At 42.4% G+C, this 19795-nt stretch overlaps 4 protein-coding genes across 4 annotated transcripts; 2 read left to right on the top strand and 2 right to left on the bottom strand.

Annotated features, from left to right (window-relative positions):
• The first annotated feature begins 328 nt into the window (after nt 1-328).
• LOC132792394 (uncharacterized) lies at nt 329-2269 on the top strand. The gene is made up of 2 exons (XM_060801751.1): nt 329-437; nt 565-2269. The coding sequence occupies exons 1-2, from the start codon at nt 435-437 to the stop codon at nt 2149-2151; spliced, it is 1590 nt and encodes a 529-aa protein (XP_060657734.1). The 5' UTR covers nt 329-434; the 3' UTR covers nt 2152-2269.
• A 1291-nt stretch (nt 2270-3560) lies between these two features.
• On the top strand, nt 3561-4819 carry LOC132792395 (uncharacterized). The gene is made up of 2 exons (XM_060801752.1): nt 3561-3637; nt 3707-4819. The coding sequence occupies exons 1-2, from the start codon at nt 3635-3637 to the stop codon at nt 4658-4660; spliced, it is 957 nt and encodes a 318-aa protein (XP_060657735.1). The 5' UTR covers nt 3561-3634; the 3' UTR covers nt 4661-4819.
• Nucleotides 4820-5934: 1115 nt separating this feature from the next.
• LOC132791662 (uncharacterized) lies at nt 5935-12234 on the bottom strand. The gene is made up of 4 exons (XM_060800681.1): nt 12097-12234; nt 11877-11951; nt 8299-8379; nt 5935-8237 (listed from the first exon to the last, which is right to left on the bottom strand). Exons 2-4 carry the CDS (start codon nt 11883-11885, stop codon nt 6198-6200), a joined length of 2130 nt encoding a protein of 709 aa, XP_060656664.1. The 5' UTR covers nt 11886-11951; nt 12097-12234; the 3' UTR covers nt 5935-6197.
• A 5776-nt stretch (nt 12235-18010) lies between these two features.
• Nucleotides 18011-19011, bottom strand: LOC132793005 (pupal cuticle protein Edg-91). The gene is made up of 2 exons (XM_060802562.1): nt 18565-19011; nt 18011-18505 (listed from the first exon to the last, which is right to left on the bottom strand). Exons 1-2 carry the CDS (start codon nt 18821-18823, stop codon nt 18438-18440), a joined length of 327 nt encoding a protein of 108 aa, XP_060658545.1. The 5' UTR covers nt 18824-19011; the 3' UTR covers nt 18011-18437.
• Between the last annotated feature and the right edge of the window lie 784 nt (nt 19012-19795).

The following is a 19795-nucleotide window of genomic DNA, read 5'->3' as shown; positions in this document are numbered from 1 at the left end:
GTGTGTGCAAATGTAAGCTGACGTTGCTCTTGCCTCTGCTGCTGTCGACGTTGCCGTCGATGTTGACGTCGCTGTCGCGGTCTTCACAGCAGCAGCATTTTGGTATCTGTGAGCGAGTTGAGCGGTCAGTTAATTGAGCCACTGCCGAGGGTTAGAACTCGGGCAGAGCCAAGTGGTGCAAAATTTACAGCACGATCAAAGCGCGAAGCCGGCGCTGAGCGTTAAAGTTTTCGGTTTGCGTCGGCGTTTACCTCGACGTCGACTTTGACGTTGACGCTTCGTTTCGTTTCGTTAACGCCAATGCAGGGCAGAGCTACTAGCGCTGTAATGAGCAGCACGGAGAGAAGAATTTGTATAAATACCAAAAGGTTCTGCGTATTTCTTCATTAGAGTTTCGAATCATCTTGTTTCAACAAGCAACTCCAACAGTTAACATGGTACGATCCATCTCAGCATCTTCATCTCTGGGTCTTTGCCTACAATAGCAACGCATTCATCACCGCAACCCCACTGCTGGAAGGACTAATCTTAACCCGCTTTCAACTTTCTCTTCGTATCTTGCAGAAACTTTTCCTGGTCGCTTTCGCTGTGATCGCAGCTGTGGCTGCTGATGTCAGTCACCTGCCCTCAAACGAGTACTTGCCCCCCGCACAGGAGGTCCAAGCCATCGAGGCACCCAGCAACGAGTACTTGGCCCCAGAAGCCGATTATGCCGGTGAACAGGGCAGCCTTGCCGCCGATGGATACCGCTACAAGACCCACCGTCGTGTGGTGCTCCGTCGTCACCGTCGTGATGTGAGCCATCTGCCCTCCAACGAATACCTGCCCCCACAGGAGGAGGTCCAGACCGTCGAAGCTCCCAGCAACGAGTACTTGGCTCCTGAGGCCGATTATGCCGGTGAACAGGGCAGCCTTGCCGCCGATGGATACCGTTACAAGACCCACCGTCGTGTGGTGCTCCGTCGTCACCGTCGTGATGTCAGTCATCTGCCATCCAACGAATACCTGCCCCCTCAGTCTGCTGCCCCATCTGCTGAGTACCTGCCCCCAGTTCAGGTTGCTGCCCCAGCTCCCGCACCAGCTCCAGTCCAGATCGTTGCTGCCCCTGCCCCAGCCCCAGCTCCAGTTGAGTACGCCGCCCCCGTTGAGGAGGCTGCCCCCGCCCACGAATTGGCCGATGATGGATACCGTTACAAGACCCACCGTCGTGTCGTCATCCGCCGCAACCGTCGTGATGTCAGCCACCTGCCCTCCAACGAATACCTGCCACCCCAAGAGGTTGCCGCTCAGGCTCCATCCAACGAATATCTGCCACCCCAGCAAGTTGCCGCTCCCGTCCAGGCTGCCCCAGCTCCAGTCGAATACGCTCCAGTTGAGGAGGCTGCTCCCGCTCATGAGCTCGCTGATGATGGTTACCGTTACAAGACCCACCGTCGCGTTGTGATCCGTCGCCACCGTCGTGATGTCAGCCACCTGCCCTCAAACGAATACCTGCCCCCTCAGTCTGCTGCTCCCTCTGCTGAGTACCTGCCCCCTGTCCAGGTTGCTGCCCCAGCTCCAGTCCAGGTCGTTGCTGCCCCTGCCCCAGCCCCAGTTGAGTACGCCGCTCCCGTTGAGGAAGCTGCTCCCGCTCATGAGCTCGCTGATGATGGTTACCGTTACAAGACCCACCGTCGCGTTGTGATCCGCCGCAACCGTCGTGATGTGAGCCACCTCCCATCCAACGAGTACCTGCCCCCAGTCCAGCAGGAGGCCGTGCCCACCAGCGAATACCTGCCCCCAGTGTCCAACGTTGTCGATGAGTACTCCGGTGTTGAGCAGGGCAACCTCGCCAACGATGGTTACCGTTACAAGACCCACCGTCGCGTTGTCCTCCGTCGCCACCGTCGTGATGTGAGCCACCTGCCCTCAAACGAGTACCTGCCTCCTCAGGCTGCTGCTCCATCTGCTGAGTACCTGCCACCCCAGCAGGTTGCTGCTCCCGCTCCCATTCAGATCGCTGCTCCCGCTCCCGTCCAGGTTGCTGCCCCAGCTCCCGCTCCAGTTCTCGATGTGTCGGTCCCAGTTGAAGAGGCTGCCCCAGCTCATGAGCTTGCTGATGATGGATACCGTTACAAGACCCAGCGCCGTGTCGTCTACCGTCGTCATTAATTCTCATCTGAAATGGTTCACTAAGTGATCAATTTGTACTCATTTTGGAGTGCAAGTTTAATACATATAAGAATACTTCCTCTTTTCGTTCACGAAATAAAATATTACGAAAATAAAATATTCAACTCTTTTTATTTCAAGAAATTTCTAAACAATATAAACGAACAGGTATTCAAAAATTAAGCTAAGTGGCTTAATTTGAAGTCGTTGATTTCATATACAAACGAAGACAGATGACATTTTGAATTATCATGTGTTAAGTTATTTTTATCATTATTGATCATTTAAAATTGACCAGTTGAAATAAATAACAATATGGAATTATATTTTTAGATCTACTTAAGCATGTGGTGATTTTTTTTCCATATAGATCATTGCTTATAGTTGAGTGCTGACCAGTTAGTTTATCAAGCACTGTTTCTAATCAAATTTTCTAGCTAACATACAAATTTGTTTTGATTTTTTAATATTAAAACTACGAGTTCGATTGTGCTTTGCCATTGCTACAGAAGCAGCATGTACGCAAATCTCTATAATTAGAAATCGAAGTTGAAATTAAGCTTCTCCGGAATCATTTTATGAATACCCGAAATTTAACCCAAATAACTGCTTTTACTCTTTATTAATTAGAATAATACTTGAGAATAATATAAATTTATATGTTGATTTAATAATTGCTTGTGTAGCGAATAAGTCCCAAAAGAAACTTATAACCAGTTTCGCTCAACCAGTAACCTCTTTGGTCATCCTTGAAGTATGCAACAGTTTTTGATGTCAGACTGTCTGCCAGTTTGTCTAGAAATTTTTGGAGATCGCATTAAGATTAAAGTATTTATAGCATTTGGTAAATGTGATGATTGAAATACAATTACAAATCGTTAATTTCAAAATAATTTAATTATCATCGGAACTGCGAACGGGGGAATTGGCAAATGGGGAACTGGGAACTGGGAACATGCGGCACGCGCTGAGATAAAAAGAAATGAAAGGGGCGAAAGGAAGTAATAAAACCAGATTGCGAAAAATGCAAATGAGATGAGACCACTAAATGGCCAGTTTTGTTGCCAATTGATGCGATTGCGTTGAAAGTGGAAGCAATCATCAATATTCAAACGCGTGAGCGGTCGGGGACGATCGATAGATTCACTTAGATGGACACAACACACATTTGTGGTGGTGGTATTATATATGTATTTACATACGCCGTTTTTTTTTTATGAGCGCACTGTTAGTGACAAGAGCGCGACAAACTTGAATTAAACCTGATTGCAAAAAAACTATAGTAGATTTATGTTCGTCGTTGTCAACTTTTTGCACGAAATACAAAAAGCAAAATACATTAATTTAAAGGCAAAGTTAAATGCTAATTTTTGTAGCACAGCTTCGGCGATTAGAATCATATAAATATACGGCAGAAGTTTGCAAACAGTATCATTTCCACTTGGATTCTACAGTGAGCTGAAGATCAGTTGAAACTGCCAAAATGGTAGGATCATATCCTCCACTCATTTCAGCGACAGTTATCTAATCGTCTATCATCTATATCTATTTGCAGAAATTGTTGTTGATCTGTGCCCTCGTTGCCGCCGTGGCCGCTGATGTGAGCCATCTGCCATCCAACCAATATCTGCCTCCTGGCCAAAGCTACCAGGTTGCTGCTTCGGCTCCTGTTGAGTCCTACTCGGCTCCAGCTCAGACCTACACCGCCGCTGCTTCAGCTCCAGCTGTCTCCTACTCTGCTCCAGCACCAGCTCCAGTTGCCTACTCCGCTCCAGCTCAGACCTACCAGGCTGCTGCTTCAGCTCCAGCTGTCTCCTACGCCGCTCCAGTGCAATCTTACTCTGCTCCTGCTGTCGAGTCCTTCTCTGCCCCAGCTCAGACCTACACCGCCGCTGCTTCGGCCCCAGCTGTGTCCTACGCCGCTCCAGTTGCTCAGTCCTACGCTGCTCCAGCTGTCCAGTCCTACTCGGCTCCAGCTCAGACCTACACCGCTGCTGCTTCGGCTCCAGTCCAGACCTATGCTGCCCCTGCTCCAGTCCAGAGCTACGCTGCCCCCGTTGAGTCCTACGAAACCGCTGCCTCTGAGCCAGCACCCGCTCACACCTACTCTGCTGATGATGGTTACCGTTACAAGACCCACCGTCGCGTTGTCCTCCGTCGTCACCGTCGTGATGTGAGCCATCTGCCATCCAACGACTACCTGCCACCCTTCTCCGGCGCCGCTTCTGCTCCATCCAGCGAGTACCTGCCCCCAGTGTCTGCTGCTGCCTCTGCCCCAGTCCAGTCCTACGCTGCTCCCGCTCAGAGCTACGCTGCTCCCGCTCAGAGCTACTCTGCCCCAGCTCAGTCCTACTCCGTTGCCGCTTCAGCTCCCGCTGTCTCCTACGCTCAGCCCGCTGAGTCCTACGAAACCGCTGCCTCTGAGCCAGCCCCAGCTCACAGCTACTCTTCCACTGATGGATACCGCTACAAGACCCTCCGTCGTCGCGTCGTCCGCCGCAAGTACTAAACGGCCAGTAGATGAGGCTACCTGAAGCAAAACCAACTAAATCTACAAAATATTCAGCAAATGTTAACATTACATTCAATTTAACATTACAATGTTTGTGTTGAGTAGTTTACGTGGTAATTGCCAAGGAACGAAATAAATAACAAATTCATAAAATAATTTCAAATTTACTTTTAATCCTGGGATGGGTAAATAACTCATAAAGCCAAAAATGATAGGTTCAGCAATATCAACAATTTAGGCAGTCATTAAAATAATATCCTTCAAATATGTAATATTAACTAATAGAATTAAAACAAAAAAACTTATTAACAAAAATAAATTATTTAGTTATTGACTTTTTGTTAACAGTTAAGGAATCTGTATAAAAATTGATAAACTCTAGACTTCACCTCTTCTATAGCCCTTAATTATCATTTAATTTATAATTAATCGCTTCGAAAAGAATATGCTATGAATGATATGAATGAGAGATATGTATTGTTGTTGTTAAATAATTAAGAACAAAAGACGATTGGTTGCTAAGCAGACAACAACATAAATATTCAACAGACGCCTTAAAAAATTGTCTAGCCAGTGGCAAGTTAAAAATGTTTGTATATTTTTCACCAATTATTGTCAAAGCACAAATATCTGATTCTAAAATAGGAATAAAACATTTTTAGCTCCTTTTATCTGTAATGTTTCGAACATTGGAAAATGCGAATGGTTATTTGTTAGGTTATTGCTTGAAATACATTTTGTAAAACGACAATTTTTAATAACATCTACGATAGGATTTAAGATAATATTATTTGGTAAAAACTGGTTCAGCAACTAGATTTCTGTACACATTCTGTTAAGTTCAAACCATTCACAATAAATATACTAGTAAAATATACCAACTCAAAAGATGCTAACAATTTTTAGCGAAAAGTTGCTGCATACTTTCAGGTGCTGCATTAAAATCATGTTGAAAATGTTCTCCGCTGTCGAATTCCATAATGAATGAACGAATGATAAAAATAAGTGGTCTGTACATACATATAAAGCATATATGTCTACAAGTTATCAATTATAAATGTGGTTTATTTAAAAAATTGTTATTTTTCTAAATCTGTGCAGATCAAAGATTTAATTCATATAAATTTGTAATTCAAACAATCTCATCCAACTTCAGTTAATTCTCCTTTAGTGTGAGGCATTATTCATGTATGTAATAAAACAATTCCAATAATTTTCATTCAATAAAATGTTGTATTTTTATAAAATTCAGATAAAGAGCCGAGATAAAATATGAATCACTTCGTTCGTTTTATTTCGGCAGTATTGCGCAATTATAAATTGTATAAACATATTTTAATGACTAAAATTCGATCGCAGAGTCCACATATTTCGATTACATGTATATGTGGACTCAGATTCACATCGTTTAATATTAAATATTAAATAAATTTATTATTAATTAATTTACAATTATTCAATATCGTAAGTTCCTATGGGCACGGAGAGGCAATCGTGTCAATTAATTGATGATGACAAGGGGCACGGAACAAGCCTAGAAATTGAAAGCGATCGCCGGTTTAGGGTACGAGTATCCTTCGCTCTTAGGCTGTGGGGCTGGAGGTGGCAGGTAACTAGTTGGTGATGGTGGTGGTGGGAATGGAATTGATGGCTTGGGATAATCATACCCCTTGGGCTGTGGAGGACTCGTGGGCACAACTGGTGATGGTGCTGGGAATGGAATTGATGGCTTTGGATAATCGTATCCTTTGGGCTGAGGTGGTTTAGTCGTCACTACAGGTGGCAAGTATTGAGGCTTAGGCGAGCTCTTGGGAAGTACTGGTGGCAACGATGGAGCTGGGAAGGGAATTGAGGGTTTCGGATAATCGTATCCCTTGGGCTGTGGTGGACTGGTTGGCACAACTGGTGGCAAGTACTGCGGCTTAGGCGAGCTCTTGGGCAGAACTGGTGAAGGTGCTGGGAATGGAATTGATGGCTTGGGATAATCGTATCCCTTGGGCTGAGGTGGCTTCGTCGGCACTACAGGTGGCAAGTATTCTGGCTTTGGTGAGCTCTTGGGAACTGGTGCTGGGAAGGGAATCGCTGGTTTAGGATAATCGTATCCCTTGGGCTGGGGTGGCTTCGTCGGCACTACGGGTGGCAAGTATTCTGGCTTTGGTGAGCTCTTGGGAACTGGTGCTGGGAAAGGAATCGCTGGTTTAGGATAATCGTATCCCTTAGGCTGAGGTGGACTTGTTGGTTGCACAGGTGGTAGGTACTTGGGTTGAGGTGGACTGGTCGGCTGGACTGGGGGGAGATATTTGGGTTGAGGTGGACTTGTCGGCTGGACTGGAGGTAGGTTTTTGGGCTGGGGTGGACTGGTAGGAGGTGGGAAAGGAACAGCGGGTTTGGGATAATCATAGCCGGGATGTTTGGGTTGTGGAGGAGGTAGGTATTGGGGTTGAGGTGGGCTAGTGGGCTTCACGGGAGGCAAGTACTGTGGTTGAGGTGGACTCTTCGGGACTACTGGAGGTGAGAATGGAATGGATGGCTTGGGGTAGTCATAACCCTTGGGCTTAGGAGGTGAGGTTGGTTGTGGAGGAGGCAAGTACTTTGGTTGAGGAGGGCTCGTAGGCTTCACAGGCGGTAGGTACTTGGGCTGAGGAGGGAGTGTTGGCTTCACTGGCGCTGGGAAAGGAATCGCTGGCTTGGGGTAATCATATCCTTTGGGCTGTGGTGGGTTGGTTGGCTTTGGGGGAGGCAGATATTGGGGTTGAGGTTGAACCTTTGGCGCAACTGGTGGTGGAAACGGAATGCTTGGCTTGGGGTAATCATATCCTTTAGGCTTTGGAGGACTGGTTGGTACAACAGGTGGCAGATATTGAGGCTTGGGTGGGCTGGTAGGCTTCGCGGGTGGCAGATATTGTGGGGTGGGCACAACCTTGGGTACAACTGGTGGTGGGAATGGAACTGCTGGCTTGGGATAATCGTATCCTTTGGGTTGAGGTGGACTCGTGGGCACCACGGGTGGCAGATATTTAGGCTGAGGTAGGCTGGTTGGCTTCACGGGAGGCAAGTACTTGGGCTGAGGTGGAATTGTTGGCTGCACTGGTGGAGGGAATGGAATAGCAGGCTTGGGATAATCATATCCACTTGGCTTCGGCTGTGGTGCTGGCATAGTTGGTTTCGGAGGTGGCAGGTACTGTGGCTGGGGTGTCACCTTAGGTTGTGGTGGTGGGAATGGTATAGCTGGCTTCGGATAGTCGTAACCCTTGCTTGGCTGCACGGGCGGCACGTACTTCGGTTGAGTTGGAATCACTTGCTGTTGTGGTGGTGGTGGAATAAACTTTGGCAGCTCCGGTGGGAACGGAACAGCTGGCTTAGGATAGGAGTATCCGTTCGACGTTGGAACTACCTTTGGCAGTGGTGCGCTAGTTGGTGGCGGGAATGGTACAGCTGGCTTGGGGTAATCATATCCTCGACTTGGCGGTGCAGGTGGGAATGGTACCGACGGCCGTGGATAGGAGTAGCCATCTGAGAAAGGCACTTTGGGCTGGGGATAGTCATATCCCGAATGAACGTCATTGCTCAGATCCTACACGTGATTAAACAAAACAAGTCATTAAATTATAAGATCCGTGATTTCATTGACGCACCTGCAGACGTCTACCGTCTGAAAATGGGCTGTAACCATGGACGGCGAGAGTGCCGAGAACGAGGGACAAGAAACAAAGTTGCTGCAAAAAAAGAAATCAATAAAAAAAAGAAGTCAGTTAATGATCATTAGTCAAGCGCCAAATCGACACGTAAACAAAGGTCAATCTCTCGAGCTTGTAGATTTGACAGCTGTCGGACAGCTTCAACACATAACATATCAAAAACGTTTTATGGACATCTAACAGTGTATTTAATTGTTAATCGGTAAAATCGCGTCAGAAAAATTTCCGCATATAATTAAGGCCTGCGGATTTGGCGAAACTTCGTTGTCGTCTTTATTTTTTATTTATTAATTTCTAATATTCACCTATGCACACAGTTGCCAAGCTCAAGATATTTGTATTAATGTGTTTTAACCCTAATTTGTTAGAGGCTGATCGATTAGTGACTAATTGGGTCACTCCACTTGGAAGGCACTTAACGTGCGCTTCATATTTGTACGCGAGTAAATCGTTTCTGATTAATAAGTTAAAAGCCATTTAAACGCATTTTGCGCTGACTACGGAATGCTGTCAATGACATGTTGTTCATTAATTATGAGCCTATTACGCCAAACACAAGCGCCCGCATGCCCCAACGACAACATCAACAACAGCAACTTATTGGTGCAACAAATTAAACAAAAAACTAATAGTTTTAAATAAAAACTAGTAGCTACTGCCTGAGCCTCAATGCCAACCAAGAGAGCATCTGCAATTAACATATGGTAGTTAAATCAAGCAAATGTTCTAAATACAAACACACACAGCGTGTTAATGATCTTATGTAATTTGGAATTTTATGCTTTAAGATCGTGGCGACCAGTTCAAAGAACTTTTTATTTATCCAACTATCATTTGGAAGAGCTGAGCGCTGCCTTAATTAAGAAACTGTCGGATTTATTTAAATTTGGAAGCCGATGAATTGCTAAAAAACTAATTTGATACAAGTTTGTGTCAACCTTGAGACGGAGAAAACAATTTGTTGCCATTAAAATTAAACTAATTTTAAATACCCTAGCATCGGGTATTGGCAATTTTGTCACGATCTTTGTAAACACTTGTGGATGAAACGTGTTATGAATCAAGAAGTTGACTCATCTTCTCATCTACTAGCTGAAGAGAGTGTATTTAATAGTCGGTTTAATTTCCATCGTGCTGCTGCATTTTGTTTTATGGTATAGTTTCGATCTCAGCCATTAAGCTGATATATTTTTCGAGTGGCAGATAAACAAGTTTGGCGTTAGGTTTTTCGCAAAGAACCCGGAATTTCAGTACCTCAAATTGAAGCACATAAATTGCTGGAACAAACAAAAGAGAAGCAAAAAAAATCATACGCTGATTTAAGTGCGCTCTCAGCAGTAATAAAATCCTAACGACAAGCTATCAAACAAGAAAATGGTAGCAAAAAAATAACGAAGACAAAGCAAAGAACCCATCTAAATAAATACAAATGTATCATAATAATAAAAATAGTTTCAACCTCCCACACGGCAAAACTAGACAAGACAAGGCAAAAAAACGAGAATTATTTTTGATTAATTGTAATAAAAAAAATGCCACTCCACTCCAAACAGCCCATGTCTGACAGACGACGAGTCGGTTGAGAGTTGCTTGTCACCTGTCAGTGTTGAAGCTCAAACTCATCCGTTGAGTTCTTAGTTTAATCGTCTTTTCTAAAGTGCAGCTGCAAAACAACAAACAACAAACGACAGTTGGCTACCTCAGTTAAGTCATTCGGTCTGATCTCAGTTCACAGTTCTCTCGATTTATTACAGCAGCTTTATGGCCAAACTAATTTTTAGCAGCAAATTTGTGATATGTTGACCATTAACTCATAGCCCAATTAAGTATAGTTTTAGTTTTTGTTTTGCTGTTCAACTTGTTGATCTTGTTGTTGTAAATAAAAATTCTTCTAACTCGTAAGCTTGTATATATGGCTGTGACTCAGGTGTCATACAATAAATTCTCAACGTGCCGAGCAGAAGGCGTACCGCAAATGTTGCCGCTGATGATGATTTTATTTAATTTACTGCATATGGAAATGTTCTCAAAAGACGACTTGGTTCGGTTCTCTTTTTTTTGGTAACGACATATGATTTTGAGATAAGTATTTGTCAAGATTTCCGTTCGTTTTAATTAAAAGAATTTTGTTCTTGGCCACAAAGTAGCTGCAAATGGGATTTTGAAATATGTTTGTTCGACTTGAACAAATTTGCAGAGTCATTTGGGGTGGCATAATTCTGTAATTATTCTGTGGTAACTGCACCCACAATTGGAGCGTGCGGAGAGACTCGTGATTGTTGAATCACGACGAGTCATTTTTACCAACAATGCGTAATGGCGACAACAACATCAGCAAGCAGCTTTGCAACGCGTTAATTGTCACAATTGAGGCGTGTGAAATTCCCTCCACAGAAATAAAGGTTTTTTTTCTTCATTTTATGTCTCTGCGACCTTGAAGAAAATGTGGCTGTTGTTTGCTCTTGTTGTTGCTTAATTACAGTTGCTCAACATGACAAGTTTTGTTCTGGTGCGCCGCAGCGCGATAATTCATTGAAGCAGCGCGCGTTGAAAGTGAAGTTCAGCGCATAGCGCATTGCGCATACGCAGCGTTGACGGTGGTCAAACAAATTGGTTGGCAAATCACTCACTGGCCACATTTCATAGCACCCGCTGGAGGCCAAGAACACGTGCAGGCTACACAGAGCGTGAAGAGCGCTAAGTGGTTGTAAAGTGGACAACCGAAAGAGACGAGACGGAGCGGGGAGGCAAAGATGGAGGGGAAGTTGAGTTGAGCGCATTTATGAGTGTTTCCGGTCAGTGGGTTTCGTATTGCTCATCCGATTTTGGAATCACTTAGCGAGTCAGCCATTAGGGTAAGGGCTAGTCACTCTTATTGTTGTTGTTGCTGTTATTTCTGTTGTTGTTGCCATCATCATCATCAGTATCAAGCAGCAGAAGCAGAAGCAGCAGCAGAGGCAACATCAAGTGTCTTCGCAACGCCCAATGGCAGTTGCGGCAGGTCGCGCTCCTCGTTGTTGCCACCTGTTTTTGATTTTTTGTTGTTTATTTTTCTTCTTTCGTTGTTTGTTTTCTGTTATTTTATTTGTACTTGTACCGATTTTCTTCAATTGTAGCGCCGTTTATGCAAATTTAGCATGCGAATTCGAATTCAAATACGAATGCGAATACGAAGTACAAAATAGGAGTAGTGCTCGTAAGTTGTTTGTTTTTGCTGTCGCTTTTAGAAACTGTTTTTTCTTCGTCTTCGTCTTCGTCTTCGGTTCGGTTGAGCAATTTTGTTTGACAGGCAAATGCGATGCCGCACTCGAAGTACTCGAAATCGAAGTAGAAGTCGCAGTTGCAGTTGCACTCCAACTGAAGTTGAAGTCGAAATTCGAGAAGTTGCAGCCAAAGTTGCAACAATCGCAACTGCACCTCAAAAAAGTGTGAACCCTTTTTCGCTTTGGTTTGAGGTATTCTAGCATATTTAACTGATATTGTTATTAGTTGATTGTTCGATTGTTCGCACTCACCATCTTCATTGTTGAACCGTGATGCAATCCAATTGTATCGAATAATTGAGTTTAAATTAACACTTGCGTCAGCAGCTAAAAATATATTTACATAGATACATATATATATATATATATTTATTTAGATTTTGATTTTGGAATGAGTATATGTTCTATATATCACAAACACACAATAGATTGTCTCTCTCGGTGTTTCTGTTTATGGCAAACAGCTACCCACTTGTAAAAAGCACACACACTGGCAATAAAACGCTATAAAAACGCGCGCGTTTCGTTAGCGACGACGACGCACGACAAAGATTGAAACGCCGCCTGGCAGCAGACGAGATGCGAACTCGAGCAGAATTGAAGTTCAAATAACAAAAACTGCGCCGACGCACGGCTTATTTATAAGAGAGCGCCAAAAACAAAAATAAAAAACAACCGACACCGACATCGCAGTCGCAGTCGACGTCGCGTCGGCCAGATTTCTGACTTCGTCTTCCACTTCGCCAGCAACTGCTGCGGCAGCAACTGCGACAGCGACTGCGACAGCGACTGCGACTCCGTCTTCGACTGCGTCAGTGAGTTCAACTGCGACTACGCATGTGCAGCTGGTTCTGGTCAATCTTCATAGTTGCGGCTTCCTGCTGCTATTGTTGTTGTTGTCACCTAAGATGCGTGCTACACCTGCTAATCGAATTACCTGTAAAAAGCAAAAAAAAAATATATAACTTAAAAATGCGTCTAATTGTGACACGAAATTCTCGTTTTCTGGCTACCGTTTGCCCTTGACTCTGCTGACTCCAAAACCGCGATCCGTCAGCCAATAATCGACCGCTGACAGTCGACCACCGAGAACTGCCCAAAACGAATCGGAATTTGAAATAGAAACAGAAACCGAAACCGAAACAGAATCCCAAAACGAAACAGAAACTATTTTTGGCTATAGTTTTCTTCTTTTTTTTTTTGCCCACAAGTTTTGGAGTGCTGATTTGACCTTAGTAGACTCAAAACTCCACTTCAATTTGGATGTTCACTTACTGACCGCTCTTATAAATCATTGCGGGGTTTGTCTATCAATGGAAGGCAAAAAAAGGCGCAATTGATTTTCGAGTTCCATCAATCATCAAGTTCAGTTTCTGATCAAATCAAATCAAAAATTGAAACTGAAACTGAACTGCACCCTAAGTTGAATGCAAGCCAATGTTATTCGAGTTCAGATTCTAGAAACCTTGCGCGTGACGCTTTTAATTGTTAATTAATGTGCGTGTTGTTGTTTCGTGCATTAATATATCTTGCTCTGACAAATTATGCCCGTGTAATCGATCATTTAATGGATTGCGTGGTATTAAAACGGACCCTAAATATAAACACGAAGAGAATAATCAAAGTTGAGACATAAATAGAAAAAAATATGCTGGTAGTTTCAGACAATGTTCACAGCTCGTTAATAACTAGAAATTCAATTATTGTTATTAATAATTTGAACAACCGGAAGATACGCATAAATGAAACAACGATTTAAACAATTTGTACAACTCTCAAGTATTTCAACTTTCAAATGCGATGACAACAACAACAACTTCAACTGAGATCGTCAATTTCTCAATCGCAATCATAATTAAAGCAAAAACCAAATCGAAATAATAAAAAATGATAATAATAATAAACTAAAATAGTAGGCAGACGAGTTAAGATATAAGTTCTAAATAAAACTTATGCCCCGAAGCAGCTTAACGCATACATTATTTAAAATAGTTTTAAATATTTATAGGAATAGAAATACTGAATAGGTTAGAGGTATTCGCATTTAATTGCACAATTTATGCGCCATCATCGGCTGGGCTAAGTGGACAGGTTCTCTCCAGCTGGATCGTCACTGGTCACTGATTTGTATGCAATCCAAATAATTTAAGCATACGCGTCCACACTCATACTCAGGATATACGCCAACTACTACTAGAACTAGTTAAGATGCTCAGCGACTGCCTCATAAATAATAAGTTTACTTGGCGGTTTTATCGATTTCGATACGCTGCAGTTCACTGATTGTGATTGCGATCGAGAGAAAGAGAGACAGAAAGCTTGACTGTGACAATTTCGCCAGTGGCATACAAAATGGTTTCATCATTAAAAGCGCAATGTAAACAGTCAATAACAAAACACCAACAAGTGAATCAGCCAAAAAGTGATTTTCTCCCACAGCGAATCCGTCAGCGGTTCATTAAACCTCAGTGATATTTCATATATAGTATATGTATATAAAATTATACAATAAATAAAATAAACAAATTAGCTGACAACTAAACGAAAGCTGACGCCACAAGGCCGACTCACACATACACTTATTACAAAGCAAATTATTATTGTTATTTCTTAAGCAGCCAATAAATAAGATCTGCGTTGTCAAGGGCTAAAAATCTATTGCTATCAAATTTCATTAAAATAAAAATATGATTTATTTCATGTTACAAGCTGTTTGACATAATGTTGCTACCCGTATTCTTGAAGTGCTGTGAACTTACGAAAAACAAAAAAAAAACATGTTGTAAAACATGTAATAATATGTTGTCAAACAATAAGCATAAGTTGTAATAAATTTGATAAATGAGATTTGGGTGTTTAATTTATAACAACAGTTTCGCAGCGTTTAGCTGAACTTGGGGCGCATTGGGATTGTACGTTATAAATTGTTTGGTCATAAAAGCGGTCACAAAACCGGCAACAATAACAAGTTCAACTTAATTACATACACATCCTACACAGCAGGCAGACGAAGCACCAGCAACAGCAAGAACAATTGCTGAGAAAATAAAAAAAACGCAAACAATTTTTGCACTTTTGCTTGAAGGTCACATCGAGACATCGTCATCGTCATCATCATCATCATCGTCTTCGTCATCGTCATCGGCTTCGGCTTCACAATGAATTATCGTTTTAACTGCGATGCGTCTCTGATCCTGTTTCAGAGAAGGAAGTAAAGCTGAACTGATGCTGAAACTGAAAGCCGATGCGCTTGTTCTCGTTCTGAAAGTTGCATATACATATAGATGACCTTAAACGTCCAGGATTTGAGATACACCTTTCTAAAGGCAGCCTTTTGTGGCTGTGTGATGATTGTTGATGATGTTACTGTGTTTCCACTTGAATTGCTTTTCGGCTAGTTAGTAGCTTCATAACTCATGGCTGGTGTTTTAAATTAAACTTCCCGTCAACAATTTGGCGCATATAATGAGTATTATGATTTAGAATAGACTCGTCGAATGTATCTCAAGCATTATTTACACCCATTGTAGTGTAGTGTTTCCTACTGTTAAGCTGGAGCTGATTATAAGGCTCAGTGAATGCCGCCGCTAAGCGCTTTAATTAAAACTACTTATAATGGTTTCACAAATCAAACAAACGCCGTAAATATTTATGAATATTTTCAACACGCTCATAAATCACTCCCTTGTGGGGGATTCGAACGCACCCACAAGAGTGTGTATAACATCTAGGCAAAAGTTAGATGTCTAAGACAACAGACAAGCAGAACCAAAAAAAAAAATACATTCTTTAACGCAAATGTTGCAAATGTTTTGCGGAAGTTAAAAGCTAATTAAAGCGCTTGACGCTGCGCTCTTTTTTTGGTCGGTAATAAAATTACTAGAAGAGAAGAATGTTTTTTGGGCGAGTTTCTGGTCGGATGCATTTAGAGCTCGCTGGGCACAATTGATTGCCCTTGCTTTTGCCAACTCGAGCATGGGACATAGGTAATTAAGGTGTGCGGGGTGCCACCGCCATACAAATGGCCAGAACCGCCAAAAACACAGAAAACTACACTCTACACATATGCGAGTCGTCGTGAAGAATACATAGAGCAAGAGCGCCCTGTGGTGCCTCAGTTGCTGCTGCTGCTGCTGCCATTCACACATGAAGATCGCATGAAAGATCAGCATGCAAGGTCAAAGACGAACATAAATACCTTTGGCATGACCGAGAGAGTGAGACCGCAGGTCTCGGCCACTGCTGTTCTCACTCGAGGCAACCACAAAAGTCGCCAAATTGCCGCAGCGAACGGAAAGCGAAACAAGTTATTGCGGCCAGTTCAATGGCCACATTTTGAGGGTCAGCGACAGATGCACACAGGATGAGGTTCAAGTGCGTCTCTCTCTCTCTCTCTCTCTCTCTGTGTAAGTGTCCTTGGTGGCAAGCAGGCACCCAAGACACTAAAAACCTGCTCAAGAACTGCGTGCACCACATATCAATTAAGCAGTCAAACGAAAGACTTAAGACACAAACTTGTCGCAGCAGGAACTTTTCATGTTACGAAATTGCGACGCATTGCAACAGAATGAGATTTTTTTAAGCCGACACAAAACTCTTAATGCTACTTGCATATAGATTGATTATTTATTTATTATCGTTGAATTATAGAAATTTCCATAAGCCAACGCCCAGAGAGGGCTGCCATTGATTGCATTCCGATTGCAACAGCATCCGCAGCACAGCACAGTACAGAGCACGGAACAACGATCATCGATCGAGCACTCAAGGCGCACCACTAATGATGCGATTAGCGTCTAATTGAGTTATAAAATAGCCCACGCAATGAATGCTTGAACAATGGCAAACCAAAAAAACAAAATATAAATCGAAATTGCTGGTTCACTTTCAATTGACTGACAACGTGCAGACAACGTCCTCTAGGTCATGCACTTGAACTCGAGTCAAGTTGCCGCAACGCGCCGCAATCCAAAATGATAATCAATATATCTATATATGTGAGATCAAATGCAAATTTAAACATGCTCGTATGACTCTTCAGTTTTGAACAATTTAAACAATTTGCTTGTCCGCTTTATTACATTGTTTTGACCACCGTTAACTGATTTTCGATTGATTGTAGCCCTACAGAGCCCAGTGAAATATAATTTAATGAATTGAACAGCAAGTCATGATCTTCACAAACGAATATTTGGGCCATTTACTCGATCGCTTGAATGAATCAAGCATTGATCTCTTAAATGGGCAAGGCACAACAGAAAGGTACAAGGCACACCAATTTAATTGTTATGATTTGTATTTATTGTGCTAAGTGGCATATTTAATTAATTTCAAACCTGTTAAGCGGTGCACTGACTCTTCAATTTCTGCGGAAAAATTTAAATGGCAACTTGCGAAATTATTATTATACTTTTTTTTTGGCAAAACATAAATTATGATAAATAAATACTCAAGCACATAATCAGCCGCCTTTTTAGCCACGCTTCACTAACAATGGAAACCAAAAAAAAAAAATGTGTATATATAAAGATATTAAACACGAAACGTGAGCGCCACACATCAAATGATAATTTAATAGCCAATAATTTAACACCATTGTCTGTAAAATATGAATACAAAAAGCGAATACAAAACGAATGAAAACTTTTGGCTGATGAATACGCGCTTCAAAACGTTCTTGATACTGACATTTATAAAGCAAACAAATCGCCAAAAAGGTCAATAACAATGTGGTAGATTCTTGGCTTAGTTTATGATTTGTGTCTGCAAGGTTTTGTGGCTGGGATGATGATGATTATCCATCATTCATCATTTATCATTTATCGGACATTGATATTGCTGTTGGTATGCTAATTTATGCAAAGCGTTTAGTCAGCACTCGCAATCGAATCAAACGGTTATTGTCGCTCAATAAATTTAATCTCTGCTGCATCACTTCCGTGACCTTTGCTGCAGTTCAAACAGAGACACTCAAAGAGTCAGACAGACAGACAGACAGAGTGGAGTGATTGTTAAGTTGTTGACTTGGTCAAATGTCAGATGAATTAAACCTTACACAATTTTGTGCTTCGCTTGACTACATCGAAAGCTCATAAATTACGCATACGCCCAGCGTAACAACGATCAGCTACTGACTGAATTGTCGTGACAAAATGTGCCAGAGGGAAAACGTGTATGGATGAGTTCAAACATTTGCATAGGAATGATTCTAATTCTGGAACACTGTCACGTCCACTAATTTATGCTTTCAATTTACTTAATAGTCAGTTAATTAACGCGGCGCGAATACAAGTTATTCTGATGTAGCTGCATTGGCCATAAGCCAAATATTTTGGCCAAATCAATTTGAATTTCAAATGGTTTTTGATTTATTTTTGTCTATTTTTCATTTCGCATATATTTCTGTGGGCAGTTTATTTCAACGGTTCACCAAGCATTTTTATGACGACTAACACTAATTATATAATACGTTTAAATGTATGGGTGATTCGGGGCAGTTGCTACAGTGCATTTCATTAGCCTTTATGGCGCGTAAATGTTCTCTCGCTCTGTGGAAATGATTCTGTAGTCGTCAAATTGAAACGCTTAGCACTATAAATTATAATAGAATTGTTGAGTTTGTGTTTTGTAGTATTATTTTTTTTGTGATTTTGTTGCTTAATTGAAGCAATTATCCTTGCGCATCAGCGGAGTGCAATTAAATTGTAGCTAGAGTGCGAACTATGACAGCGCGTCAGCACTTGGAGAGAGACTTTGGTCAGGAGCGCTGAACTATGAGTTGGAAGCAATGGAGAGAGGCCAACTAGCCAACGCTTAGAAGTAGTGTCCATAGTGTCCATGGTGATGATGGAGTCCATAGTAGCCCCCATAGTAGGGATAACCTGAATCCCAAGCAATAAAATTAGCAAAGATTAGCTAAAGTTTAGCGCCATCGACTCACCAAACTCACCAAGACCGTAATAGCTGCCGCTGTAGTGAGGCCAGTAACCACCGCCGTAATAGCCGCCGAGATAGGGCGATGAATAGTATCCATAGCCAAGGGATGCAGCGCCCTCTAGATCCTTCTCTTGGGCCTCAACACCTGCCTCCAAGTCGGCTTGGGGTTCTTCCTGTGGACGTGGCGCCGCCTCAGCTACGCTCAACAGCAGGCAGAACAAGGCGCAGGCCAGCAGGAGACAGATGGAGCGGATGTTGAACATGTTGTTAGTTTAGTTTTTTTAGTTTTTTAGTTGGGTGCAAATGCCACTTGAAGTGTACAACTGAACTGACTGTTGATGGAGCTGTGCAGCATGTTTATATAATGGCAAACGATTCTTGCAACGTCGCCATCAAAGCGCAGCGACAAAACAATTGTCTACGAAAATTTGCCTACAACGAGAAAATTCCCCCCCATCCAATTGGGCGACTCAATGTAAAGACTGCGTGTGTCTTTCTAACAATACACGAGCTACAGCTGCTGCTGATGCTGCCCCACCAGCCACCCAACCACCCACAAGCGAGATTATCAATGAAGCGTTGCTCATGGCAACTCGTACCTTGGGCCATGCAGGGGGCTTCCATTTCTTGCATGACCGATTACTAATTACATGTCTCTGTGTTTGCTTTTTGTTTCTTTCGTTTTTCGTTTCTGTTTTTTTTTTCCAAGCTGCTCGCTGATTTTCCTCTCTTTTGGTCAGTGGGGTCAATGTCGCAATGGGCAACCAATATAATTCCTTGTACTCGTCAATCGCTTTATTTGCATTTTTATTTGCTTGTTTTTCACTTTTATCTCAAATTCTAACTTATTCCATTTAATTACAGTCAGAATTATTTTTGGGAATTTTGCGTGTGACTCGCGTGTGTTGTGGAATTAGGTTCAAAAACCTTCGGCATATCATCCCGATGAATGAGAAAGTTGCAGGCGGTAGTACAGACAGATTACATAATGGGGAAAGAACACGTTTTGGTACAGCATCCGAGCGAGAACTTTGTTGATAAAAGTTTAATTTATGGATGCCAGTCCACCAACACACAATACGAAAAATTCAAATATACGAGCTCTATAAATTAGACTTTTACGCCAAAGTGGCTAAACAACATTCTAAAACAATAAAAATAAAACTCTACTTAACTACGTGAATAAAAAAAAACACCAGACGTACCTCAGAAATGAATGTGGAAATGAGAACGCG

Source organism: Drosophila nasuta, chromosome 3 (genome assembly GCF_023558535.2).
Source record: "Drosophila nasuta strain 15112-1781.00 chromosome 3, ASM2355853v1, whole genome shotgun sequence".
NCBI lineage: Eukaryota > Metazoa > Arthropoda > Insecta > Diptera > Drosophilidae > Drosophila > Drosophila nasuta.
Note: the sequence above shows the minus strand (reverse complement) of the source record. Positions and strands in the feature narration are given on the sequence as shown.